The 27892-nt window shown below is 37.3% G+C and overlaps 1 protein-coding gene and 1 long non-coding RNA gene across 4 annotated transcripts in view; one reads left to right on the forward strand and one right to left on the reverse strand.

Moving 5' to 3' along the window:
• LOC127423302 (uncharacterized) overlaps positions 1–27892 on the reverse strand; it is a 34030-nt gene continuing 6138 nt past the window's right edge. The window contains exons 2-6 of the long non-coding RNA XR_007894297.1: positions 20094–20267; positions 19187–19786; positions 12113–12207; positions 10837–10953; positions 1–135 (exon numbers count right to left, since the gene is read on the reverse strand). This is a non-coding gene — a long non-coding RNA (uncharacterized LOC127423302). The remainder of the gene's footprint in view (positions 136–10836; positions 10954–12112; positions 12208–19186; positions 19787–20093; positions 20268–27892) is intronic.
• mpp3b (MAGUK p55 scaffold protein 3b) lies at positions 129–27769 on the forward strand. Of its 3 annotated transcripts, none has more exons than XM_051667461.1 (20): positions 129–874; positions 4522–4648; positions 5138–5256; positions 5887–5964; positions 6106–6186; positions 10857–10994; positions 11512–11593; positions 14887–14972; positions 15102–15176; positions 15785–15981; positions 16150–16214; positions 16642–16662; positions 19021–19056; positions 19480–19545; positions 22049–22210; positions 22315–22395; positions 23062–23155; positions 24389–24497; positions 24897–25025; positions 25348–27769. In XM_051667461.1, exons 2-20 carry the CDS (start codon positions 4624–4626, stop codon positions 25525–25527), a joined length of 1824 nt encoding a protein of 607 aa, XP_051523421.1. In that variant the 5' UTR covers positions 129–874; positions 4522–4623; the 3' UTR covers positions 25528–27769. The 3 variants fall into 3 exon arrangements, with proteins under 3 accessions (XP_051523421.1, XP_051523420.1, XP_051523423.1); XM_051667460.1 differs by lacking the exon at positions 129–874 and adding an exon at positions 889–1056; XM_051667463.1 differs by lacking the exons at positions 129–874; positions 19480–19545 and adding an exon at positions 890–1056.

Below are 27892 nucleotides of genomic sequence, written 5' to 3' on the forward strand. Positions count from 1 at the left end.
GCGCAATGGTGAAGCTTCAATTTAAACACTCAAACGTTGAAACACGGCAGTGTCCAACACACAAATAGCTTTTCAGCTGGGCTCTCTCTCCCACTTTCGGTGGACTGGGCCGTCCTTTATCTCCTCCAACTCTCACTGTGAACATGGAAACGGTAATTAGTCACAATTCATCTCAGGTGGATGTCCTTACTGCTTTCTCTCACCCCAGATGGGCACTTGACCACGCCCTCACCTCCATTCCCTATTATAAAAGAAGGGCTCTGAGGAATTTGAAATATATACACAATTTTCAGATGTTTCCACCAGTGTGGCAGTAAACCCCAAATGCTGCCTCAAGTATCTTTGCATTTTCCCAGAGTGAAGTAACATGATAAAGTTACAACCATTTGTATTGTTGTTTTTTTTTTCATGTCCCCTGAGACAGCCAGCCTATATTATCTTATGAAAAGTTATGAAAACCAGAGGGCAAGAGACATGACTGATGTGTGTTTGACCAAGGACTTTGATAAGCTCACAATATGCAAGTATGCTACATTGTCCAGTTTCAGGCAGTGCTTATCAGCTCTTGCCATATCACAGCGAGCATCATTAGAGGAGAGAGAGAGAGAGGAAGAGGAGCAGAGGGGGGATGGTGATAAAGCAAGAGATTGAAAAGGGAGGGCTGAAGATTGTGTGTGTAAGAGAGATAGAGAAGAAGAGAAAGGGAGGGGGGGTAGAAAGCGAGCAACCAACACACTAACATAGAATCGAGCCAGTGTAGCAGAAATTGCCACAGTGATGCTGAGGGTCTTTCCATGAAAGCGGAAATACCCTCACACACACAGAGAGAGAGAGAGAGAGAGAGAGAGAGAGAGAGAGAGAGAGACAGTGAAAGGTAAGAGATACGGGGGCATTCTCCCTTTTGCATGGCTGGATGTATAATCCGCTCTACAGACAGAGTGAACAGCAGGGGGGAAGGATTCAGCACTTAAAAAGATCTCAGCATCCAGCGATGTATTTTTTGCTGGCCACGTTCGCTGTCGCACAGTTTCTGGGATGCATATACACTGGAATGAGGTAGAGGGATTCTGGGTATCCCTGAATATTTATCAGATTCTCTTTAGATTTTTAAAGTGATGGGCATATGAATGTATTCAGAGATTTATTGGAGAGGGTGAACAGAAAAAGAGTGATGTAGTAGATGTTGTAGTTTAGAGCCTTTTTTGTTGCTCTTCAGCTTTTGCTTTCTTAGATTGCTTTGAGCAGCCTTTAACATATTCCCTTGCACCTGTGATGTGTGTCACGTCATTACTGTGTGCATCTAAGTTTATGTGTTTGGGTCCGATTTTGTCTACATTGTGGGTTTGCAATGTTCCCTACGAGGAAATCAACTTAATAAATATACTAAATAACGTCTTGACAGAAATGTAGAAAGGTTTCTGTTAGGTTTAGGGGTAAGGTTAGGGGACAGTGTGTGTGCATGTGTGTTTTTTATAAATGTCAATGTACATGAGTACAGGCATGCATTCTTCTATGCAGTAGGCTTCTTTGACAACCTGTAAACTATTGATCTGTTGTAACAGACATTTTCCAGGTGCATATATTGTGGCTGATTGTTGCAATGTGTTTCGTTGTGATGTCCAGACTTTTTATTTTCTGATAATCTGCTGAATTTGAATGAATTCAGCTCTATCCCATAGCACTCAGTGTCTCCTGCTGATGTAATTTGCAAATAATCTGCTCCAAAGAGATTTAATTTGATGTGTTCGATATCCATGCTTGTATCATACAAGCATCTATGTATTCTGTACAGGCAAACACAAAGAGTTTTCAACATCAGTGGTGGCCTTTAGCAGTGCATGATAGTGGAGGGGACAGATGGTGGCAGAAGGGTGGCGGAATGACCTTGTGCCCCAGTAGGGCATGTTTTCAGCCTCACATGAATCACACTGTAAGGGCGAGGACTGGGCAAAAGACCCCCCTGTTCTGCTGGAGAAAAAGAAGATGATGTAAGGTCAGACAGCTGGCCCTAGGTCTTCAGACTGCGTGAAAACAAAAATGCTACGTGTCAAATTGTGGAGAAAGGTGAACCAATAAATTTAGAGATTCTCAAGGTGACAACTGGCTGGTGAAGTCCAATGACATTTGGAATTTTGTAAATAGATAGATAGATAGATAGATAGATAGATAGATAGATAGATAGATAGATAGATGATGCAAACAAGCGTGAGGGGGGCCAGAAAGAGAGATACTTCTGGGTGTTTTGAGAGAATCAGCTTGGATTAGAGGGCTTTCAGAAAACAGAAAGTCTGTTGTAAGGCTGCAATCTGGTACAAGCCGTACAAAATTTTCACATTATGACACTCCTTAATATTTCACCTCTCGTATTGAGGGTTTGAGCTCCATATACAAAATTCAAAATGCCTCTGAGTTTTGCAGATCATACTGAATCTTGAATGATAATCCTTGGGATTTCATTTTTGAAACTGTAGGTCTATTTTGGTTTACATTTTTATGATTGAAAACACTGCACTTAGCCTTTTATTGTTAGAAACCAACTGAATTTTTGCTAGATGCTGGGATCTAATAGAGAAAACCACAATACATCAGTCAAGACATTTTATGACTGAGAAACAGTTGCAACAATTTTCCACAATCTCTTCTATTTTTACTTGTGGGGCTGGCACTTACTGTAAAGGTGCACTTTTTTTTCCCATGAATTGTAATTATAAAACATGTTTAAATTCATGAGCACCCACATGAGATGAAGACTCCAGTCATATCAGTAACCTTATAAAAAGCTGTTTTATTCTACATAGAGAAGGTCCCCTAATGGGTGCTGCCATCCCAGATGTGTATGACTTTCTTTCTTCTGCTGAACACAAACAAAGATTTTTATAAAAATATTCAGCTATGTAGGCCCATACAATGCAAGAAAATGGTGATCAGGCCCTTGATTCTCCAAAAAGCACATAAAGGCAGCATAAAAGTAGTCCATACGACTCCAGTGGTTAAATGTCTGTCTGAATGAATGGATGATTTCTAAAGCTATATCATTGCTTTGGGTGAGAAACAGATTGATATAAAAAATGTTTTACTATAAATCTCTACTTTCACTTTCTTTTACATTCTGAAAGTGAAAGTGAATATTTATAGTGAAAAAGGAGTTATATTTTGGTCTGTTCTCACCCAAACCCGATTGGATCACTTCAGAAAACATATATTAAACCACTGGAGTCATATGGATTACTTTTAAGATGCCTTTTAGTGATTTTTTGAGCTTCAAAGTTCTGGCCACCATTCTCTTTTATTGTATGGACCTGAAATATTCTTCTAAAAATCCTTCTGTGTGTTCAGCAGAAGAAATACATTTATACACATCTGGGATGGCATAAGGGTGAGTACATGATGAGAGAATTTTTATTCTTGGGTTCTCACACCCTCATGCCATCCCAGATGTCTATGACTTTCTTTCTTCTGCAGAACACAAACAAAGTTTTTTGAAGAATATTTCAGCTCTGTAGGTCCATACAATGCAAGTGAATGGTGGCCAGAACTTTGAAGTTCTAAAAAGCATATAAATGCAGCATAAAAGTTACATATATGACTCCTGTGGTTAAATCCATGTCTTCAGAAGGGAAATGATAAGTGTGAGTGAGAAACAGATCAATATCTAAGTCCTTTTTAACTACAAATTCTCCTCCCTGCCCAGTAGGTGGCGATATGCAAGAAGAATGTGAATGGCCAAAAACAAAAGAAAAAGAATGCGGAACTGATAGTGGAAATTTTAAGAAATAATTCACCTAAAAATCCCAGATGTGTATGACTTTCTTCTGCAGAACACAAATTTAAATTTTTAGAAGAATATTTCAGCTCTGTAGGTCCATACAATGCAAGTGCCAAAATGTTGACGCTTCAAAAAGCACATAAAGGCAACATAAAATAATCCATAAGACTCAAGTTGTTAAATTAATATCTTCAGAAGTGATATGACAAGTGTGGGTGAGAAACAGATCAATATTTAAGTCACTTTTTGCTAGAAATTCTTCTCCCTGCCCAGTAAGGTGCGTATGCATGAAAAATATGAATCATCAAAAACACATGGAGAAGAATGTGAAAATGAAAGTTAAAGTAGAGATTGACTAAGCGGGAAGGAGAATTTATAATAAAAATTGACTAAAATATTGATTGGTTGAATTTTCATTTTTGGGTGAACTCTTCCTTTAATAGTAAAAAAGGACTTAAATATTGATCTGTTTCTCACCCACACCTAACCACTGGAGTCATATGGATTATTTTTATGCTGCCTTTACATGCTTTTTGGACCTTCAAAGTTTTTGACCCCATTCACTTTCACTGTATGGACCTACAGAGCTGAGATCTAAAAAAATCTTTGTTTGTGTTCTGCAGAAGAATGAATACACTTCTGGGATGGCATGAGAAAATTATGAGACAATTTTCATTTTTTGGTGAACTTTAAGGTTTCCCAAAGTTGGCTTGCACCAAAACATTTTTCTGTTTTTTATATATTTGTTTTTTAAGGTTTTGTAGACAACAGACTTTTCAGGTGAGCTCGCACTGTGAGTGAACCGAGAAAAGAGGAGAACCATTTTTCCTGCATCTCTGTCCGTCTCATGAGTAGCCATGCATGTTCTCTCTCCTACCACAGGTAATTACTTCATACAGCAGGTGTGACACTCATCTAATCCAGTAGTCTACACAACGTTTTTATGAGCCAAAATCCTATTACATAAATTATTTATCTTAAGAACCCCCTGCCATTTTAAGTATTGCTAATTTAATCCCATAAATATAATGAATTTCACAACATCTTCACATGTTGTTATTTAAAAATAATTAAAACAACTTAAAATATCATTCTGAAGTGTTCTATTTTTCAAAAATATAATTTTATACATGTCATACAGTGCATAAATATTTTTTCTAATTATTCATTTTTATTCAATTTAATTTTCTAATGGCATTTCTATCACAATCTCACGAACCCCCCTGAAATTCCATCACAACCCCCTGGTTTTAAAAATCTAATTTTACATTACACTACAACCTCACTGAAGTAACTGATGTCATGTAATTACTCATGTTTCACAAATATATATATTTTTTTTATTATTTTTATTTTTTTTGCTTGCTGCAGGTTTACATGAGATGCTAGCCCTCCTCACCTCACAACTGCATCCAGAAGCCAACCATAAAGAGGACTTGGTCTTCCTCAGAGAGGTCTTCAGTGAGAGGGGCCTCAGCTATCTTATGAAAGTGTGTCATGCTGGAAATAATGCCTATGTTTGAAATAGCAGGCTAACATAATACTCCTACTGCTCTATTGTTGCTGTATATAGAATGTATTTCTGTATGCATGGAATACCCTGATGACCTACAGTACTACATTTGCTAAAATGTGCAGCATACAACAGAGCACATGGCAAGGAATAATGTATCCTACAATGCATTGTGCTTAACTTGACTTTTCATTACCAGTGTGATGAGTGAGACAAAATTAATAAATGTCTTTTTAGACTCATTATTTAATCAGACTGCCAAAAGTTAAGTCATTTTTTATACAAAATTGAATAAAAAAACGGAATTAATAATTTTTTATGTCCAAGATGATAACTGGACGTCACACACTTGTAGCAGACTACTGTTTGCATACTACAGTATGCAATACATCACACAATGTAGCATACTACTGTTTGAAAACTTTATTGTGAAATAATGTCTGCTGTTTCACTTACTATTTTAAAATAGTAGGCAGAATATAGTCTATAATGTGCAATATGCAGTAAGTAGTGTGCTCCTACAATATTCTATTCCGCACTTCTAATCTCCTAATAGTGTTGTTTTGTGAATAATTATGTAATTCCTATGTTCGGCCCATTTCTGCAGATTCATGAACGACTGAGGCAATTTCAGGGCCAGAGCCCGATCCCAGTGCTCCACAGCGCCTCCTGTCTGGCAGAGGACGTAAGTGTGTTTCCTTTTTACACTCCGACAATCAAATGTTGCCAGATGTTCTTGGGTTTTTGATTATAAAGGGTTTTGATGGACATCAAAATACACTGAATGTTGTTATGACTACATTGGTCTTGTGGTTTGGATTGGCAGGTTGCAGAGGAGCTGCAGAATGGACCACTGGAAGATGATGAGAGAGAGCTAATGACACTTCTGACCGCTCCACATGTGAAGGTTCAAAACATAGAAGTCTTTTCTTATTTGTAGGGACTTCCCTAACCTGAACTGTAAAACTAACCCCTAAACCTAACCCTAACTGTGTATTCATATATTTGTGTATTCAAATCTAGGGACTTTCCTAACTCTAACCATAAACCTTCTCCTAACCCTTAAAGGTTTACCTCATTCCTAACCAAAATGACATTCTTTTTTAAGACAAATTTATACTTTGGAAGAAGCCAAACTTTTAACTCCTGGATCAACTAAAGCACCATGGCCTAGTCAAACGAAGCTGCCGTTTATACTACATGCTGCGTCATTTTAAATTTAGATTGTTGAGGGTGACATCACAGTGTTTAACATTATCAGAGCGGATTGCATCGCGGAGTTAACGGGGAAAACGAGAGACGGTGGAACATGCTTTTACATCAATGAAAGTTGGTGTACAGATGTAACAACATTATAGAGGATGTGCTGTCCTAATTTGGAAGCGCTTTTTATTAACTGTATGCCTTTCTACTCGCCGCCGGAGTTTTTCTCGTTTATTCTGGTGAGTGTGTATATCGTGCCAAACACGCGTGTGAACACAGCGCTGCAACAGCTGATTGATCAAATCACAGACACAGAACAACAATACCCAGACTCAGTATTATTATTCTTGGGGATTTTAACAAAGCAAATCTCACACGTGAACTGCCCAAATACAAACAGCACATCACATGCCCCACCAGAGACAGGAACATACTGGATCATTGTTACACAACAATAAAGGATGCATATCGCTCTGTCCCTAGAACAGCTTTGGGACTCTCTGATCACTGTCTGGTTCATCTTCTTCCAACCTACAGGTAGAAATTAAAATCATCCAAGCCAGTAGTAAGGACTTTAAAGAGATGGACCAATGAAGCAGAGCGTGAATTACAAGCCTGCTTCGATTGCCTGGATTGGAGTGTTTTTGAGGCTGCAGCCACAGACCTGGATGAGCTCACAGATACTGTAACATCATATATCAGTTTCTGTGAGGATATGTGCATTCCTACTAGGACTTATTTAAAGTTCAACAACGACAAACCGTGTTTTACAGCAGAGCTCAGGCAGCTTAATCAGGCCAAAGAGGATGCTTACAGGAGTGGGGATAAAGTCTTGTACAATCAGGCCAGGAACACACTGAACAGTGAAATCAGAGTGGCTAAAAGAAGATACTCTGAGAAGCTGAAAAACAAGTTTTCAGCTAACGACACTGCATCAGTGTGGAGTGGCATGAAACAACTCACAAATTACAGGACTCCTACCCCCAACCCTGTGGTGGACCAACAACTGGCTGACGACCTGAATGTGTTCTACTGCAGATCTGAAAGGCCCAATCTCACACCCCACACCCACTCTGACCTTCACTTCACACAAACACCAGCACCTCCTGCAACCCCCCTCCTCCCCACTCCTGCTACTCAACCTGCACTTAAGATCTGTGAAGATGATGTGGGCCGCGTCTTTCGGAAACAAAAGACGAGGAAGGCTTCAGGCCCAGATTGCAACTCACCTGCATGTCTTAGATCCTGTGCTAACCAGCTGGCCCCCATCTTCACACAGATCTTCAATAGATCACTGGAGCAGTGTGAAGTCCCATGCTGCTTCAAATGCTCAATCATTATTCCTGTCCCAAACAAACCAAAAATCACAAGATTTAATGACTACAGAGCTGTCGCCCTGACGTCTGTGGTCATGAAATCATTTGAGAGACTGGTGTTGGCCCACCTGAAGAACATCACTGGACACTTTCTAGATCCCCTTCAATTTGCTTATTGAGCAAACAGGTCTGTGGATGATGCAGTCAACATAGGATTGCATCATATCCTGCAACATCTGGACAGACCAGGGACATATGCAAGGATCCTTTTTGTGGACTTCAGTTCAGCTTTCAACACCATCAACCCAGCTATTCTCCGGACTAAATTACACCAACTCTCTGTTCCCACATCTATCTGTCAGTGGATTACCAGCTTTCTGACGGACAGGCAGCAGCTTGTGAGACAGGGGAAACTCACTTCCAGCACCTGTACAATCAGCACTGGTGCCCCCCAGGGATGTGTGCTCTCCCCACTACTCTTCTCCCTCTACACCAATGACTGCATCGCCAAGGACCCCTCTGTCAAGCTCCTGAAGTTTGAAGACGACACCACTGTCATCGGCCTCATCCGAGATGATGATGAGTCTGCATACAGAAGGGAGGTTGAATAGCTGGCTGTCTGGTGCAGTCAAAACAACCTTGAGCTGAACATGCTCAAAACGGTGGAGATCATTGTGGACTTTAGGAGAAACACCCCAACACTGTCCCCCCTCACCATTCTAAACAGCACTGTGGCAGCAGTGGAGTCATTCAGTTTCCTGGGCACTACCATCTCACAGCACCTGAAGTGGGAGACCCACATTGACTGCATTGTGAAAAAGGCCCAGCAGAGGTTGTACTTCCTTCGCCAGCTGAGGAAGTTCAACCTGCCACAGGCGCTGCTGATACAGTTTTACTCAGCAGTCATTGAGTCTGTCCTCTGCACTTCAATAACTGTCTGGTTTGGTTCAGCTACGAAATCAGACATCAGAAGACTACAAAGGACAGTTCGGACTGCTGAGATGATTATTGGTTGCCCACTGCCCCCTAGTTCTTGTAGTCAAGAACTATACACTTCCAGAGTGAGGAAAAAGGTGGAAAAATCACTCTGGACCCCACTCACCCTGCCCACTACCTTTTCGAACTATTTCCTTCTGGCTGACGCTTCAGAGCTCTGAGCACCAGAACCGTCAGGCACAGGAACAGTTTTTTCCCTCAGGCTATCCATCTCATGAACAGTTAAATTGCCCCATTGAGCAATAACTTTTTTATATTTATCCAACACATCCAACTTCTTCTGTCATTTCATTCCTTTGAAAAAAAAACAAAAAAAACATTTGCACTGTACATAACAGATTTGTATTTGCACTGTACATAACAGATTGTATTAGATTTGCACTACCCATGTGTGTGTCTGTATGTATGTGTATAATTAGTTTTATTTTTTATTTTTTATTATTATCTATGTCTTGCTGCTGTTTTTGTATTGTTTTTGTATTGTTGTACACTGGAAGCTCCTGTCACCAAGACAAATTCCTTGTATGTGTAAGCATACTTGGCAATAAAGCTGATTCTGATTCTGATACTGTTCCAGCCACGGAAGTAATGCCAATAATTAGGGCTGAGTAGATTACTTCTGGATTGTAATCCGGATCTGGATTACAAAATACATGACTCAAATTGCAATCAGTAATGTAATCTCTTGGATTATATTTTTTGGGTAATCTAATCTGATTACTTTTGGATTGCTTTTGTATTACCTCTGACCTCTTCTTAATTTGATGTCATATGCATATGAGTAGGATAATCTATACTATTTTGACATAATGTTGCTTAAATGCATTTAAGAAAACTTACTTAAAGGGATAGTTCACCCAAAAATTCTCTCATAATTTACTGACCCTCATGCCATCCCAGATTTGTATGACTTTCTTCTGCAGAACACAAACAAAGATTTTCAGAAGAATATTTCAGCTCTGTAGGTCCATACAATGCAAGTGAATGGTGGCCAGAACTTTCAAGCTCAAAAATTACATAAAAGCAGCATAAAAGCAATCCATACAACTCCAGTGTTTAAGTCTTTACCTTCAGAAGATATATGATAGGTGTGGGTGAGAAACAGATCAATATTTAAGTCCTTTTTTACTACAAGTTCTCCTCCCTGCCCAGTTGGTGGCAAAATGTACAAAGAATGCGACTCACCAAAAACAAAAGAAGTGAAATTGAAAGAGGAGATTTATAGTAAAAAAATATTACTTAAAATATTACTGTTTCTAACCCACACCTATCATATTACTTCTGAAGTCATAGATTTAACCACTGAAGTCTTATGAACTATTATTATGCTGCCTTTACATGCTTTTTGGACCTTCAAAGTTCTGGCCACGATTCACTTGCATTGTAAGGACCTACAGAGCTGAGATAGTCTTCTAAAAATCTTAGTTTGTGTTCAGCAGAAGAAAGAAAGTCATACACATCTGAGATGGCATAAGGGTGAGTGAATGAAGAGAGAATTAAACTATCCCTTTAAAAAGGACCCAAAAGTATCATTAGAATCCATGCGGCTTGTGCATCATATTCCAAGGTTTTGGTAGGAGACCCAATATTTAAGTAATTTATCTGTGATTTTTTCAGCAATGATAGAAACTCGTTTACAGTGTCAGACATGTTCACGCGAGAACTTTCACACACTGTTTTTAGTGCTTGGATTTTTTCTTTACCCAAAAGTGGGCAGTTTTTTAGCTAAACAGCCCCAATAAACCAGTCATTAAAAGATGCTTTGTTTGATTAGACTTAATTAATTTTTGTTTGATAGAGTGTGCCATGACCAAACAGAATCAGATGACATTTTCAAAACCTTCTAATTAGACTCCAAGAGCCCCAGGAATCAGTTCCCTCTGTTCTCTCTCTCTCTCTCTCTCTCTCTCTTCTTTTATTTCTATTCTTTCAACTCAGTTATGCCTATATTCTCTCTCTATCTCTCACACACAGACACATCCATTCTGTCTTCCACAGCACCACTGGAACAGCTTGCTAACTTTTGTTGTGATTTTTCTCACCTCTCCGCATGATCCATCAGGCAGTGCTAGCAGTACATGACATGGTGGCGCAGAAGAACTTTGACCCTGTGCTTCCCCCTCTGCCGGATGACCTGGATGATGAACTGGAGGAGGAATCTGTGAAGATTGTGCGTTTGGTGAAGAACAAAGAGCCTCTGGTGAGTTTTAGCAAATGACAACAGTAGTTTATGCATCAGGTTGTGTAATGTTACTGGAAATGTGTGTGAGAATAGTTGTGTTGAAGGTGCTGTAAGTGGTTTTAGGTGCTTTGCTAACTTCCGCCATTTTGCTAGTTTTGATAACCACACAGCCTCTCTCCAAAATCCTGCCATCCAAAGACATGTAAGCCAATCTGATGTCAGCAAACCTGAACATGTTAAATGATTCACAGGCAGAAAGAGTTGTTCATTGGCTAAAAGTGTGGGTCTCTTGTTTTGTTGTTTAATTATTATTCTATGTATTTTGCATTAGAGCCAATATTAGACATAAGATTTTAGGTAAGACTATGTTAAATTAAATTCATGACAGCAGTTAATGACAGAGAACATTGGATATTCCTATTGCATTGACTAATATCTTCATCAGAATCATCATAATGATATGTGATATTAGATACTGATTTATACATTTATATTCAGCAGTTGATTGTGACAAAATATGGCCCTGTCTCTTTAGGGTGCGACTATCCGCAGAGACGAGGTAACTGGGGCAGTGGTGGTTGCTAGGATCATGAGGGGCGGGGCTGCAGACCGCAGTGGTGAGTGACAGTCTGGTCTCTCCCCTATCAACGAGTACTTTTTTACTGCGGCTACACAACACCAAAATCTCTCTCAGCAGATGGTTTAACAAAATCTGCAATGACGTGGTCAGATAGCAGATAAATAAAAATCTGATGACTCAATTCTATATGGAGAAGGAACGTCACTCATTTAAGTGATAACAAAGTCTTCTAGCAAGTCAGTCCACTGGTGGCCATCTTTGAAACTCTCTCAGGCAGCTATTTTTCTATGTAAACATGCGGCATACATGAGCAGCTCCTATCTACTTTAATGGGGAAATACCGAAATCTCCAAAACGGTTGTTCAAGATTACGATCAAAGAACATTTCAAATCAGCAGTAAAATCTGACAAGCACTGGTAACAAAATTTGTGCTTCTTTACCTCAGATTACGCTAAAAAAACAAAATTTTCCCGGCTTTTATAGCTAATGCACATGTGCATTCTCAAGTTGATTAACAGGCAATGTCTGTATTTAAAAGGTGATTGGCTCTTTTACCTGAAAGGTGGGACTTTCCACATCCGTTGACTGTTCGGCGTTCCAATTTTAACCATTGATTTTAATTGAAGTGGCCCATCTCTGCTAAATAGTCTCTGGTGATACACAAAAGTATTTTACTGTGAATCTCTCATCTTTTGAGTGCTTAAGAATCAAAGAAAAAAATACATTTTGAAAATGATATGTCAACATCTAGAGAAGATTGTAATCACAGCAGAATCATGATTTTGTTGATATTAATTCTGGGCAACGGATTTTTCTGATCACAAGCAAAATATTGACTAAAATCCATGAGATTATGCATTGCTTTGGGTTTACAGATTACATTGGAAACATACAGAGCCGGATTTCATGGTTGCCATGGAAATTCAGCTTCTTATGAAAATGAAATATGATTTGCATCTGTGTTTGTGCTATGTTTCCTAATGTACACATCATATGACCAAAATGATGAAGACATCCGAACCCCACACTCATATATGAGCTTGATAACATTTAATTGCAAATTACTAAGGATTTTTAATTAAAAGGGAGTTAGCACTCCCTTTTCTGCTTTAACAGTTTCCACAAATCAGGAAAGGCTTTCCACTAAATGTTGAAGCATTGCTGCAGGAATTTGCTTCCATTCAGACACAATAGCATCAGTGAGGTCAGACCTTGATGTAGGGCGATGGGGCCTGAATTGCATTCAGTGTTCAAAGGGGTTCAGCTCTGGACTTTGTGAGGCCAGTCAAGTTCTTCCACACCAGACTCAGTACACCATTTCTCTGAAGCTATCCTATGTGCAACATTGAATGTAAATGTTTGTCTAAGGAGATTGTATGGCTATATTCTTGATGTTGTGATTTGGATGTAGCCTGAAAATAACCAAACCTGTTAATTAAAAGGGGCTGTCCACGTAATTTCGGCAACATAGTTTATAATGAAATTCGGGTAACACTACACTACAATAAGGTTCAATTTGTTAACATTAGTTAACAACATTAGTTAACATAATCTAACATTTACAGCATGTATTAATTTTGGTTAATGTTAATTTCAACATATAGCAAACATTTTTTTAAATCAAAAGTTGTATATGTTTACTTTAGTTAACCCTTTAAGCTCTGAGGGTGTTTTAAAGATTTCCTGTTTCAGTGGCACACCCAAAATTAAAGGCTTATAACTCTACAAAAAAACAAAAAAACAACAAAAAACCAAGAGGGTCAAGTGTTCAGTATCATTTTAAAGAAAACAATTCACATTTTTTTATGACATAGATTATGATAAATTCGGCGACTCTCAGCCTAAGAAATTGCTGAACAATCACAAAAAAAAAAAAAAAAAGAAAAGAAAAAGAAAAACAATTAGCCAAACAATTTCTTTTTTTTCTTATTTTTCTGATTTGACATTATATAACCCAGGATGTAAATAAGGTAGCTCCAAAAAACTGCTTTTGTTTTGTTTTTTCAATCATGTCACCTGTAACTGAGTACAATTTTGTGTTGATACGACAAAGCAATCAAACGTTATAGTATTACAAAAATAATTTATCCTAGTGTCCAAAAGCATCTCCACACAAATAAAACATAATAATATACATAAGAACTAATTACACATGCAAATACAACAATGACTAAAGGTAAGCTCTCTCTCCAAAGCATGCAGGCATGAGTAACGAGATCTCATTCAGTTCCATTCTGTGTCTTTTGAGCCATCATTGAGTCTGTGTCATGTACTTGGCACCATCTCCTGGTGGCAATATATAATTAGAGTCAATGATCCTCTCTGCCCATATTTGGATGACTTCCACCTCTGGTTGCAGTGATCTGAATCCAAATATGACTAGTTTAGCATTCCATGAGGCTGGACAATGTACTATATAATTTCCGATTAAGTCATATTATCCAGGAAAACTTATGTTTTTAGCCAGATGTGCAATATGTGTGCATATTGTGCTTCGTGTGGATTATCTAATGATCTATGCATGTTGTATTTGGGCTCATTTGAAAGATAATCACCTTCACTAAGTAATGGTATGTGATATTTTATGTTCTGTTTATTTTTCGTGAAGTTATAAGCGAAAACAAGGCATATAAGCAACACCTGTTTACATGTAACATGTATGTCAAAGAAATATATTTAGATATTACTCTGTATATTTTTGTCTGTGAGTAAAACAAATAGGCTGGTTGTATTCTACTCTTTGAGAGCTTTCCAATTACAGAAGATGCATGACTATTTGATCATTTTGATGTTTTTACCAATTACAATAAAATGTGCCATGCAAAATAATTTCAAATTATACAAATTTCAAAGCTCTTGTTCAGTTTTGGTCATAATGCCTACATGCATTGTAAAATACTGCTTCTAAGCTTTAAAACAATACCTATTTTGTGTTACTTAGTAGTTATTAATATTTTGTTAATTATTTTTTTCTGGCGGGCCTGGCCCATCAGAGCTTAAAGGGTTAATGGATTATGAACTAACATGAACAATGAACAATTGGATTTTTATTAACTAGCATTCACAAACATTAATAAATACTTTAAAAAAATTAATCGTTCATTGTTAGTTCATGATACTTAATGCATTAACTAATGTTAACAAATGTAACCTTCTTATAAAGTGTTACCGGAATTTGTATAATGTATAAAACTAATAAAACATAAGCCCAGGGTCCTCATCAACAAATATTGAGAAATCCTTATAGATAATAATATGCCATCTTCTTAATGGTATGTTGATATATTTTGAATGCACTGTGTGTCTGTTGTTGTTTGAATGTTCTTCAGGTCTGGTGCATGTTGGAGATGAGCTGAGAGAGGTCAATGGAAATCTCATCATACACAAACGTCCTGAGGAGATCAGTCAGATTCTGGTGAGTGCACTATTAGCTTTTTTCCTATTTAACAAAACACCTGATTCATTCCTAGATTCCTTATCTTAAAACAAAGAAGTGCATATGTGATTTAGTGTCCTTGATGTTTATTGTCTCATTGGACTGCAGTCTCAGTCTCAGGGCTCGATCACTCTGAAGATAATTCCTGCCATTAAGGAGGAGGACAGATTCAAGGAGAGTAAGGTGAATGAAATTTTGCTGGGTGACTAAACTTGACATGAAACAGAACATAAAGCATTTATGTAATGTACTGTGCATGTACTGTACAATAGAGCTGTTCTGGTTATAGTCCTAAAACATTGAAGAGAATCAGAATTTTAAATACTACAGGATTTCTACATGGTTCTAAGTGAAATAAGGTTAACATGAAGAAACCTTTCTGCTTTGTTCAACAACTTCTTTGGGATTTAAAAATGTAAGTTGCTAACAGACTGCTACAGTATGTGAGGACTACAAAGCTTCAGTCCAATAAATACATTTAAATTGTCAAGCACTTATTCCATAGGTAACTCACATTTGCTTGACCAATGACGTGTAATTAAGCAGACAGTGATTGTAGTCTTTAAAAAGTAACGATGTATAATTTTGTGTATTCATGTTGTAGAACAAATCAGGAAAGTGTCTTGAAGTAATGTTAATCACAGGCCTTTTTTTTTACTCATAAATCCAAATTTAGAAATTCCCAAGTTAACCCATAGTAAATTAGTCTTCCGAATTGGCCTACAGATTGACATCATGACTGAACAGCTCTATTCCTACTTTTGTGAATGGTTCTCTTATTTCTGTTTAAGGTCTATTTAAGAGCCTTGTTTGATTACACACCATTTGAGGACAAGGCCACACCCTGTCAGGAGGCAGGACTTCCTTTTACATGTGGAGACATCCTGCAGGTGGTCAGCCAGGATGACCCCACATGGTGGCAGGCCAAACGAGTAGGAGACAGCAACCTGCGTGCTGGCCTCATTCCCTCAAGACAGTTCCAGGAGAGGTACACAACAAAGACCATGCCAGCAGTTACCCTTCATTTACTGTTACCAGTCTCTAAACAGGCATTTCAATTATTCTAATCTAGAAGAATGGGAACTGACATAAATTGTTATATGTATACGTTTCTTGCTTACTATAACTATCTTGTCTTTTCCTCTCAAATCTGCAGACGACTGTTGTATAGGATAAAAATGGGAACATACCATAGCCCTAAATCACCTAGAGCAGCACCATGTAAGTTCTCAGAAGCTACTGATTAGCTAACAAAAGTAGGGCATCTACTCCTTAACTAATGTGAGTTTTTGTGTCTGACATTACAACATGCACATGCAAATGAAGCAGTATTTACCAGACAGCAATTTTAAAGTGCGCCGATTGATTAACCTTAGAGAAAACAGGAAAATATAGAAGTGTACCAGTTAAAGCCATATGCAGATGGTAAATTTATTCAGTTTAATCCCCTTCTGTCCAATCAGAATTTGTTAACCTCCTTTTTTCTTATATGACCTAGTGTTATTTGCCAGGACAAATTCTATCTATATTCAAATACTGTCATTTTACTGTAACCATCAATGACAATGCTAGTTGCAATATTAATATTTATTTCATATTTATTAATGTATCAGCTATTGTGTTTGTTTCCTCATTCTGCTTACCCCAGGTGACCAGAATTGTGAAAAAGGCAAGTGAATTTGACAAAATGTAATTATATTAAATCAAGAATCTTCTCACATTGATTTGCACTGTAAATCTGTAAAATGGACAGATGGACAGAACAGACTGCTTGCATATATATATATATATATATATATATATATATATATATATATATATATATATATATATATATATATATATATACACACACACAGTATATATACACTGATCAGCCACAACATTAAAATCACCTGCCTAATATTGTGTAGGTCCCCCTCGTGCTGCCAAAACAGCTCTAACCCGCATTCTGAGATGCTATTCTTCTCACCACAATTGTATAGAGCGGTTATCTGGATTTATTTTTGTTTTTGGCACCATTCTGAGTAAATTCTAGAGACTGTTGTGTGTGAAAATCCCAGGAGATCAGCAGTTACAGAAATACTCAAACCAGCCCATCTGGCACCAACAAACATGCCACAGTCCAAATCACTGAGATCACATTTTTCCCCCATTCTGATGGTTGATGTGAACATTAACAGAAGCTCCTGACCTGTATCTGCATGATTTTATGCACTGTACTGCTGCCACATGATTGGCTGATAAGATAATCGCATGGATGATTGTTGGTGCCAGATGGGCTGGTTTGAGTATTTCTGTAACTGCTGATCTCCTGGGATTTTCACACACAACAGTCTCTAGAGTTTACTCAGAATGGTGCCAAAAACAGAAAACATCCAGTGAGCGGCAGTTCTGTGGACAGAAACAACTTGTTGATGAGAGAAATCAACAGAGAATGGCCAGACTGGTTCGAACTGACAAAGTCTACAGTAACTCTGATATTCACTCTGTACAATTGTGGTGAGAAGAACAGCATCTCAGAATACTATTCTGAGATGCGGTTTGGTGCTATTTTGGTGGCACGAGGGGGACCTGCACAATATTAGGCAGGTGGTTTTAAAGTTGTGGCTGATCGGTGTATATACAATATATATATTTGTATTCTTTAAGTAAAGGAACCTAGCTGTCCCTTTTGGATTTTAAAGGACAAATGCTTTAAAAAAAATAAAATAATAATAATTATAAAAACAAAATTATATGTTTAAATAATTAAAAAACAATAACTATAGTTTTAAAGAAAAAGTTTCAAGCAGCTTTAATCTTTTTCTCTTCTCTCTTTAAAGGAATAGTTCACCCAAAAATGAATATTCTCTCATCATTTACTCACCCTCATGCCATCTCGGATGTGTATGAACACAAGCGAAGATTTTTAGAAAATATCTCAGCTCTGTAGGTCCTGCAGGTTGTGGGTGATACACAGATACATTTTAAGTCCTTTTTTAATATAAATTCTCCCCTTTTCCTAGTAGGTGGCGATATGCACAAAAATGTGAATCACCAAAAAGAAAAGAAGAAGAATGTTAAAAGTGAAACAAAATACTTAAATATTGATCTGTTTCTCACCCACACCTATCATATCACTTCTGAAGACATGGATTTAACTACTGGAGTCTTATGGATTACTTTTATGCTGTCTTTATCTGCTTTTTGGACCTTCTAAGTTCTGGCCACCAATCTCTTGCAATATATGGACCTACAGAGCTGAAATATTCTTCTAAAACTCTTTGTGTGTGTGTTCAGCAGAAGAAAGTATGTCATACACCTCTGGGATGGCATGAGGGTGAGTAAATAATGAGAGAATTTAAATTTTTGGGTGAACTATCCCTAGGAGCGTTGAAATGTTAATTTTTCTAAAATTTTTCCATTTTGGCCTTGTACCCTACACAGATTTTTAAATTCCCCTCTATGATAAATTTATAAAAAGTGCTAAAACCAAGGAAATTGTACCTCACTTGGTATTTTTGTGTGCATTTTTATATATATGTATATATATTTAACAATGAATTGCTGTCCCCAATACTGCTGCCATTACCATCACACCAAGAATTTTAGAGAACATTTGAGTTTTTTTCAAAAACAGTTTATATTTGATTATCATAGATATCAGAAGTGATCTTCAGAATATGCAATTGTTTAAAATGAAACATAATTGATAGAAGTTTAATTTTTAAACATTTCAGCTATTAAAAAGTGTCATAAATTGAAGAATCAACCAATTACAAGACTCATGTGAATATTTGAATACCCAATAGAGATGCTGAAGCAGACAACCTTGTTTCTAAAATCCCTATGTTTGCTCAGTGCTTGCCGCTTTATTTCGCTGTTGTGGATCCTTTGTCCTCTCCTACAATTCTGACCTCTGAGTTTCCGGCCCCTTCTTTGACCTGTAAAATACAGTATATCCTTCCACCCCACTGATTATTCTCTCCTCCCTGTACCCTCTCCTGCCATCTCTGCTGTTTACCCTGACCCACTCACCCTTTAGAGGACTGTGACAGTGAGGGCAGTGGACAGCACGTAGGTGAGAGCATGCACCCCTACACACTGTAATGCACTCCACATGGCTTTGGCTCTGGATGGTGCTTTGTTGTGTGGTGTGAAACGCTTTAAATGTCACCCAGTTTCTTTTTGAGTTATTTGGTATACTGCACCTCAGCTCATGCACTTGGCACATCCTAAGATCCCAGCTGTTGGTCACATCATGACAGCCCACTGCTCTGCTGCTGGCTTTGGACAAACCCTCTTTGTGCAAGTTTGAGGCCTTTTTCTGTTTGCAAAGAGGAGGGACAATTCATGTTTGTAGATCTTATACTGCTTAAGCTTGAACTACAGAGGGGATTGTTGCTTTAGGCAAATGGCTTACAAAAGCTCTGGCATGGCTGATAGCTTGTGCTGGTCTCCATAGAATTATGCTGGATGTTTGATGGTCTAACATTAGTTGTAGTTTCTCCAAAGTGTAAGGCGGTGGCACCGTCCTGTGGCCAGGCCTTTTCCTGGGATTTTTATTCAGGTACCACATTTCTTTCATACTTGTAAGTTGAATAGTTTCATTGCTGCTTTAAAGATGATGTGTGTAACGTTTTTGACAATATACATTTGTCTATCCTTGTTTAATGTGCAGGGACAGCTTTAAAAGTAAGCCATTCGTAGTTTCATTTCTCCAATAAGTGTAAACACTGTGGCTCAGAGGCACATTGCTCTGTTTGTTTGAAGCAACATTGAATCAACTAATGGCCTGGGTTTGGGGTGACCTATGGCAGACAAGCAGAGCATTTAGGAAACTTTTACAGTTATGTTTGGTGCCACTAGTGGTGCAGAAATTTCACACTTCACCTTATTCATTGCATATTAAAGCAATAGTTTACCCAAAAATGAAAATTCTGTTATTATTTACCCTCATGTTGTTTTAAACTGTAGGACTGGGTAAAAACATGCATTGAGATGCATCCTTCTTTTGAACGCTCTCAGTATCAATTCTTAAATCCCAAGATCGATCAATGCACAACTCTCTACAATTCAAGCATATGAGACCAAATAAAATGTTTAGATTTCACTCACCAGTGATTTAGTAGTATAGTGATGTAGAAGTTCAGCAGCGAGATCCTTTCACTGTGTGTTGAGAGTAAAGTTTGGTTTGACTCTTTCTTTTGTGTCCAAACTGACGAGATTCACACAATCCATATGTCATTGAGTAATGTCTCTTTTAATACCCTTTCTGTTCTTTACAGTCAACTGTTAATCAAAACATAAAAAAATAAACATTTAATTCTGATCACGAAAAACATGGATTAGTTAAAGAAGCCATTCGAATGTGTTTATTTATGGGTTTCTTAAAGAGACAGTACCGATATTGTAAAACGTATAACTTGTAAAAAGTATAAATTATGCATTAAACAGTAAACATGTAACAAAATATAATATATGCAATTAGTGCTGTCAGTCGATAAAAATTTTGAATCAAGATTAATCGCATCATTTTTTTTTAAATGCTGAAATATGACACCATATATACTTCGTTTCCTGTCAAAATGCATTTATTTCCATCTTAAAAAGAAATAAAAAACAATGTGTAACACTGTAATGCTTTATAAAAAATTTCCAAACAAAGCCTTGCACAGTTTAAAGATAGAAATGCACTAAAATAGCACCAATTCAAGTAAAATTAAACGTTTCCAAAAGTCTAATTGGGAGGTTGAATAATTGAAAGAACTAGTTCCAAATAGGCTGCATATGCATTGCAATGGGCATTAAATCTCTTAAACTCTCATCCTCCACAACATTAATTTGCCAGCAGACTGATGCTATCCACTTTGCTACAGCAATCTTGAAGCTGCATTCATGATTTGCGTCAGGGCATCAGTGCCAGCATCCAGCATCGCTTTGAACTCTACATGAAAACTGCTTGCAGACAAAAACATCTCTGCGTTTTAGTGATAGTTAAGACTTAAAAGTGGTAATTAAAATGCACCTTAAATAGGCTGAAAAATACTTGATTTCTATCACAAGTTTCATCTGGGCTTGTTTTATACATCAAATAGTGCTAAGAGGTCCTTTCTCCATCGTTTTATCACTGACATGGAACCGCTGGTGTGCGCGTTAGTATTATCACTCCTCCGGGCGAACACATTACAAATGTTCTGCCCTCCCAACAAGTGTTTATGTTGGTTTATTCTGTATTAACGGTAAATGCGTTAATCGCTACTAAGAAAAATGTTCGCATAATTTTTTTTAATCAAAAGCATGCGTTAATGTGTTCATTCTGACAGCTTTATATGCAATATAATATCTTATTTATTGATGGAATACATGGATTTGTACATTTTTTGTTTTCATAATTTACCTAGTTAGAAGGTCCCCTGTATAATTAACAGCATTAGCTGACAGAGAATTTCATTCATATATAAGCAAACTGGAAATTAAAACTGAAATATACCCTTAAAAACCTATATCGAACTGAATCGAGGGCTTGTGAATCGGAATCGAATCAGGAAATCTGTATCAACACCCAGCCCTATTAAATGGTATGACTTTCTTTCTTGCATGGAACTAAAAATGTAGACAGAATATTAGCCTCAATCACCATGTACTTTAATTGCATCTTCTTCTTTTTTTTCTCCATACAATGAAAGTAAATGGTGACTGAGGCATTCTACCTAACATTTTTTCTGTTCCATGAAAGAAAGAATGTCATACGGTTTTGGAAGGACATGGGGGTGAGTAAATGATGACATAATTTTCAGCTTAGGGTGAAATATCCCTTTAAACTGTACAAAGCAGGTGTAGCGTTTACAGCGTGCTGCTATTTGCCCCTGAAATATGCAGAAGTTACATAAATTCAGCAACCAAAAATCTCCTGGTGATTGCTGTGTGACAGGAGATTTCTAGATTGGAGGAAGCACCTATTTCCCCCTTGTCATTTTGTCAAAGCTTTGTGTCCCTGTAATTCTGTCATTTCTTTAAAAAAATTTCCCTGCTCTTATGTTGATCTATTACCAAATCTTTCTGGCTCCCAGCTGGTCTTAGGAGGAGCTTCAGGCTGAGCCGCAAAGATCATCAGGGTTCAACCACAGAGTCTCACCCTGCGGAGTCTGCCGAGACGGAGTTCCTCATATATGAAGAGGTGACTCTCCATCAGATAAAACCCCAAGATAAACCAAGACTTGTGCTGCTGATAGGTAAGATCCAAGGGATTTCAATGCAATCTAAGTTATATAAACTTTTGTTTGCCTTTAGAATGTGTCCTGCTGCCGCTCATTTGCTTCCTCTGTTTTCTTTCTAGGCTCTCTTGGTGCACGGATCAATGAGCTGAAGCAGAAGGTGATTGCTGAGAATCCTCAGCGGTATGGCGTCGCTGTGCCACGTGAGTTTGCTTTTTCCACTGCAACATTAGAGAAGATTTTGGTTGGCACATCTTGGAGCTGAACCAAAGCAGAACCTACTCTTTCTTATGATTTATGACCTTAAGTTGAAGAACTTCTTATCTCAATAACTATAAATTGTATTTCATGTATTAGAAATCTCCATGTGATGTTTATTGATATAACTTAAACCCAAAAGTATCCTCAAAGTAGTCCATGCAGCTTGTACATCTTATTCCAAGTATACTGAAGGCATAAAATAGGGTTTAGTGAGAAACAACCTGAAATGTAAGTTATTTTTCAACAAAAATCTTGACATCCATTGCATGTTCACAAACACTGTAAAGGAGAAGCTTGTTCACAGTGTCATGCTTGTTCATGCGAGAACTTGGATTATTTAATGCTAAATACAACTAAGGTTCTCCCATGAACACCCAAGCAACTGTGTACGAGCTTCTCTCATAGCGCTCATTTAGTGCAACAGACATCATGAATTTGTTGAATGTGAAGCACAAATTACATGGATTACTTTTATGATACTTTTGGGTCCTTTTTTAAGCTTTAAAATTAGGCACTATCCACTGCTATGGGCTGTGATTGTCATATTGGTTAGGTACAACATGGTAAAACATTATGACAGAATTTTCTGAACTATCCCTTTCTAACAGACACAACAAGACCCAAGAAGAGCCATGAGAAGGAGGGCATAGAATACCACTTCATCTCCAAGCAGGCCTTTGAGACTGACATCCAATCTAACAAGTATGTTACATATAGTATGAGACAAGAAGAGCCCGACCGAAATGGGATTTTTGAGACCGATACCGATTTTAGAGATGGAAAATTCACCGATTACCGATATGGTGATCGATATAGTTAATTTTTGAGCTGGAATGAAAACAGACCTTTTCTATGTGGATTGTTCACCGATTTTGCACCGATATGAACATGCAAAGGTATTCAGAAGGCTGCTTTCTTAAACAAATATTTTTTAAAGAATATTTGACATTATTATTATACATTGTCAACAAATTCTAGAAATGAACACTGAGACAATAAAGAATAAATAAAAATACAATAAATAGCTAAATAAACTTCAGTACTGTATGTTTAGTACAAGTCAATTGCTGACCATTTAAATAAAGAATAAATAAAAATACAACAAATAGCTAAATAAACATCAGTATTACTGTTTAGTATCAGTCAAATGCTGACCATTAAAATAAAGAATAAATACAAATAAAATAAATAGCTAAATAAGCATCAGTAGTACTGTTTAGTATCAGTCAAATGCTGACTATATTAATACTGCCGAGACAAGAGATCAACAGCGGCAGTATTCTGCTATACAAGTTCAGCGGAAACTTTCAATGGTAGAAAACCAGACTTTTAAATATTACATTTTATAAATGCAATGACTGGAATTGTTCAGTTGAAGTGGGTACCAAGCTGTGAATCCTAAACAAAACAGTTTGGTGAATACATGTTTACACATTAGCAAGAAAAGGGAAAATGATGGGGTCATTGTTTATTAACTTTCCAGTATGTATTTCACAAACTAGTTAGCAACTTACCGTGAACACCCACAGCTTAACTCCGCCCTGTCTGCAGAACCACCGTTAGTTCAGAGTCAGCTCTGTAAACAGTGGACTCAGAGCGCGCTCTGCTGGACAAACTATGTAATGACACCAATTCTAAAGCATTGTTTTCTGCATATGTTCTGAAAAAAAGTTTTCATATCGGCGCATATCGGAATATATGCCGATACAATATATTGGTGAAAGGCTAATATCGACCGATAATATCGGCCGGCCGATATATCGGTTGGGCACAAGAGACTAGATATTTTATTTATGTAGACCTACAGAATGTCTGATTCACATTTGGTCAATATTAACACATTTGTTAATAGTGTTACATGCATGATATATTATACTTTTTTATTGCTGTTTTAAAAAGATGTACACTTAACAACTACTTACTGTACTTATCTAGGTTTATTGAATATGGTGAATACAAGAGTAACCAATATGGGACGAGTCTGGAGTCAATTCGTAGCGTCCTGGCGAGAAATAAAGTGTGTTTGGTAGATGTTCAGCCTGAGGTACATTTTTTTTTTCATTTTAATTCATGTTTAACATAAAATGTTCTTGAAATTATAGTTGCTTTTCTCTGCATTTCAGACCCTGTATGTAACTACATCTTCCATTTTAAGGGGGACTACAGTACATGTGAAGATTGTAGAATCAGTCACTGAAAAATTCTGGTTTACTATTAATCTGAATATGGGGGGCACATGTCCCCCCTCAATGTCTTTGGTGTTTACAACCCTGAAATCAAGTACGACTTTTACTTTTCACTTAAAGCAGCAGTGGCTTTTTTTTTATTGCAGATTTGAATCTGCAATATATGTTACCAGCCTAGCGTTTTGGTCTTGAATTTTTGCTGTGCACACAACTGATAACTCATGACAGTTCTCTCTTTACTCCACTCTAATTCCCAGGCCATTAAAATCCTTCGCACAGCAGAGTTCAAGCCCTATGTGATCTTCGTAAAGCCACGCATCCCTGAGAGTCGTCGGCTGCGTAGTACTAGCAGATCACCAGTAAGAGGTGATAATGGACACATCACGGTGAGACTTATTTATATCACTGGAGTCAGAAATTAACCAGGGCTCAGTGCAAAAATGCCACCAACTGTGACAAAAACACCCTAGACATAAATTGTGGGGGAAGAAATTCACAGTATTGAATTCCTTTTTTTAATCTGCTATCCAGGTAAAAAAAAAATAATCTTTAAAAGTCAGTTCCATGGGTTAAATATTGCCTTCTGAATCTGGCTCATACTACGTTCTCTAGTAATTCATCTTATTCAAAAAACTGTACGCAGTAAAAGCAAATCTATTTTTATTTATTTTTTTATTTTTAAATTGGCCTCTATCCCGTTGGGAAAAGGATGAAGACCTGCAGGATATGAGGCAGTCAGCCGAGCAGATGGACCAACAATATGGCCACCTAGTGGACAGGGTCCTAATAAAAGAGGACACTGCCAGTGCCTGTGCGGAGCTGATAAATATTCTGGAACGACTCGAGAGGGAGCCACAGTGGGTGCCTGTCAGTTGGGTCCGGTCCTGATCCTTCCTTATATTCAAACACTTGCATATGATGTAATGAAAACAGACCTCTCTGCCTCTATCTGAGTCTGCTGTTTCCGTGTCATCCCATTTGACTGAAGTAATACAAATAAATTGTTGAAAGTCCTGGAGGCCTGTTGTTCTGCTGTAGTAATGAAGACTTCTATTTATAAGATTTTGCATGGAAGTAGCATTGACATAAATGTATCACTAAAATCCCCCATATCTGACGGATGTTTCTGTTGATTAAACTGCACATATAAATATCATGATGAAGAGAAATTGAGGATAGTACCACTTGAGGACAAAATTGCCCTTAGGTTTACTCACTGTGTCAAAGCTATGTTTATGTCAGGCAAATGTATAGTGTGAAGCAGACTTGAGTCACATGACTCGGACTTGAGTCACAAATTTGATGACTTGCAACTCGACTTAGACAACAATGACTTGCGACTTGACTAGGACTTGAGCCCTCTGACTTGGAAAGACTTTATATCTTCTAAAACAAAAGATCAAAGTAGTACATAGTTGAGAAGAGCCGTCCAACTCGCGATTCACGGCGCTCTTTTAAATCCAATGTTTTGAATGTGACGTCGCATCAGCTTCTGAGGGATTATGGGATCGTAAAGCGTCCAGTCGATCTGCACTTCTGAATCTCACCGGAAATAGTAGATCATCTAGGCTCGATATGGTTCGTCATTTTTATTTATTTATTTTTCCAAATTTGCAACAAACATCAAACATCATACTGTTTTTATTGCTTGGCTTAACCCTTACTGCACTTTTTTCTACACTTTTTACAGGGTTTGCACAAGGTCCTTGAAGTGCTTAAAGTTAGCTTTTAGAAATGTTAGTACTTGAATACCTGGAAAATCGCCTTGTTTTGTTGAAAAGTGCTTGAGATTAAAACAGAACATTTCTTCCTTGTAATGTGTCCATCAAAGATGAGAACCCACACTCCACTTTCATTGAATAATGTGTCTTTTAATATCCTTTCTGTTCTTTACAGTCAGATAAAAAAGAAATGTTAATTTTAATCCCAATTAGCATGGATACACTAAAAAAAGAGATTTCTCTCTCGTTAATAAACCGGGACACCTGCACGAGTCTATGCTCGGTGCTCTCTTAAAGTGGCAGTGCCATTTTTGCACTTTTTAAAGGAATATTCCGGGTTCAATACAAGTTAAGCTCAATTGCCAGCATTTGTGGCATAATGTTGATTACCACAAAAACTAATTTTGACTTGCCCCTGCTTTCTCAAAAAAAAAAAAAAAAAAAGCAAAAATCTGGGTTACAGTCACTTACAATGGAAGTCAGTGGGGCCAATCTGTAAATGTTAAAATACTCTGTTTCAACCTTGAGTTTTGCTTTTTTTTTTTTTTTTTTTTTTAAAGAAATAAATTTTTGTGGTAATCAACATTATGCCACAAATGCTGTCGATTGAGCTTAACTTGTACTGAACCAGGAATATTCCTTTAAGACACATTTATAACTTTCAAACACATCCTTAGGCTGAAGATATTGATATTGAACTGAGATAGATCAGTGCCCTAAGTGAAAATAGTCTATACCTCATCTAACATGAAATTGAACTGGGAAGTGATAAACATACTTTAAAAGCCTTCCAGATATAAATTAGTATAAATTTACTATAGTAATGAATACTCGGACACTAATTTGTGCAAAGAATACTAATTACTTGTTTAAGACTTCAAGCTTGAATTTGAGGACTTGTGACTTGGGGCTTGACTTACGACTTGACTTGAGACTTGAATGCAAAGACTTGAGACATACTGCTACTTGTAAAACAGTGACTTAGTCCCATCTCAGAAGGTCTCTTGGTTTGTCATCTTCGTCTTACGCTGGCTGTGTATATTTAGTCGAATGTAAATGAGAATGTTGTAAGACAGCATATTGTATATTTGCTAATTATTTCAGTGTTTATATCTGTGTAAATCAAAAGGCAATATTTCGTCTTTGGCCAAAATCTGCCTGTAATTTGGATGTAATTGTCAATGTTTTTTTGTACACTATATCAAACTGATGACTGATGCATTTCTGAACAATGTCTACTGTATGCAGTTGATTAGGCAAATGATACATTGAAGTCAAAGAGCATTAAGGCATGTTAACATCTTTAGGGCCATATAGTACTGTCCAAAATGTTATGAATATGTTCCCTTTAAAATATATGGAGTATTTTTGAATGTAAATTGTTATAATAAAAATACACTAAGCTTATATTATCTTATTTTTCTTTCTATTGTTTATTGAGTTTTACTAGAGAGAACAAATTTCAACAATAATAGAGAAAAGCATAAAAATATTTTAAAAATGTAATTAAATATTAATGGTAGAACTTTGTG

This window comes from Myxocyprinus asiaticus, chromosome 32 (genome assembly GCF_019703515.2).
Source record: "Myxocyprinus asiaticus isolate MX2 ecotype Aquarium Trade chromosome 32, UBuf_Myxa_2, whole genome shotgun sequence".
Lineage (NCBI taxonomy): Eukaryota > Metazoa > Chordata > Actinopteri > Cypriniformes > Catostomidae > Myxocyprinus > Myxocyprinus asiaticus.

What these genes read in the sequence shown, in the direction of transcription:
- mpp3b (XM_051667461.1), top strand. Translation starts at nt 4,624, where the DNA reads ATGCATGTTCTCTCTCCTACCACAG. An exon ending in CCTCCTGTCTGGCAGAGGAC is followed by an intron (nt 5,965 to 6,105) that starts GTAAGTGTGTTT and finishes TTGGATTGGCAG; the next exon opens with GTTGCAGAGGAGCTGCAGAA. An exon ending in ACTGACATCCAATCTAACAA is followed by an intron (nt 23,156 to 24,388) that starts GTATGTTACATA and finishes GTACTTATCTAG; the next exon opens with GTTTATTGAATATGGTGAAT.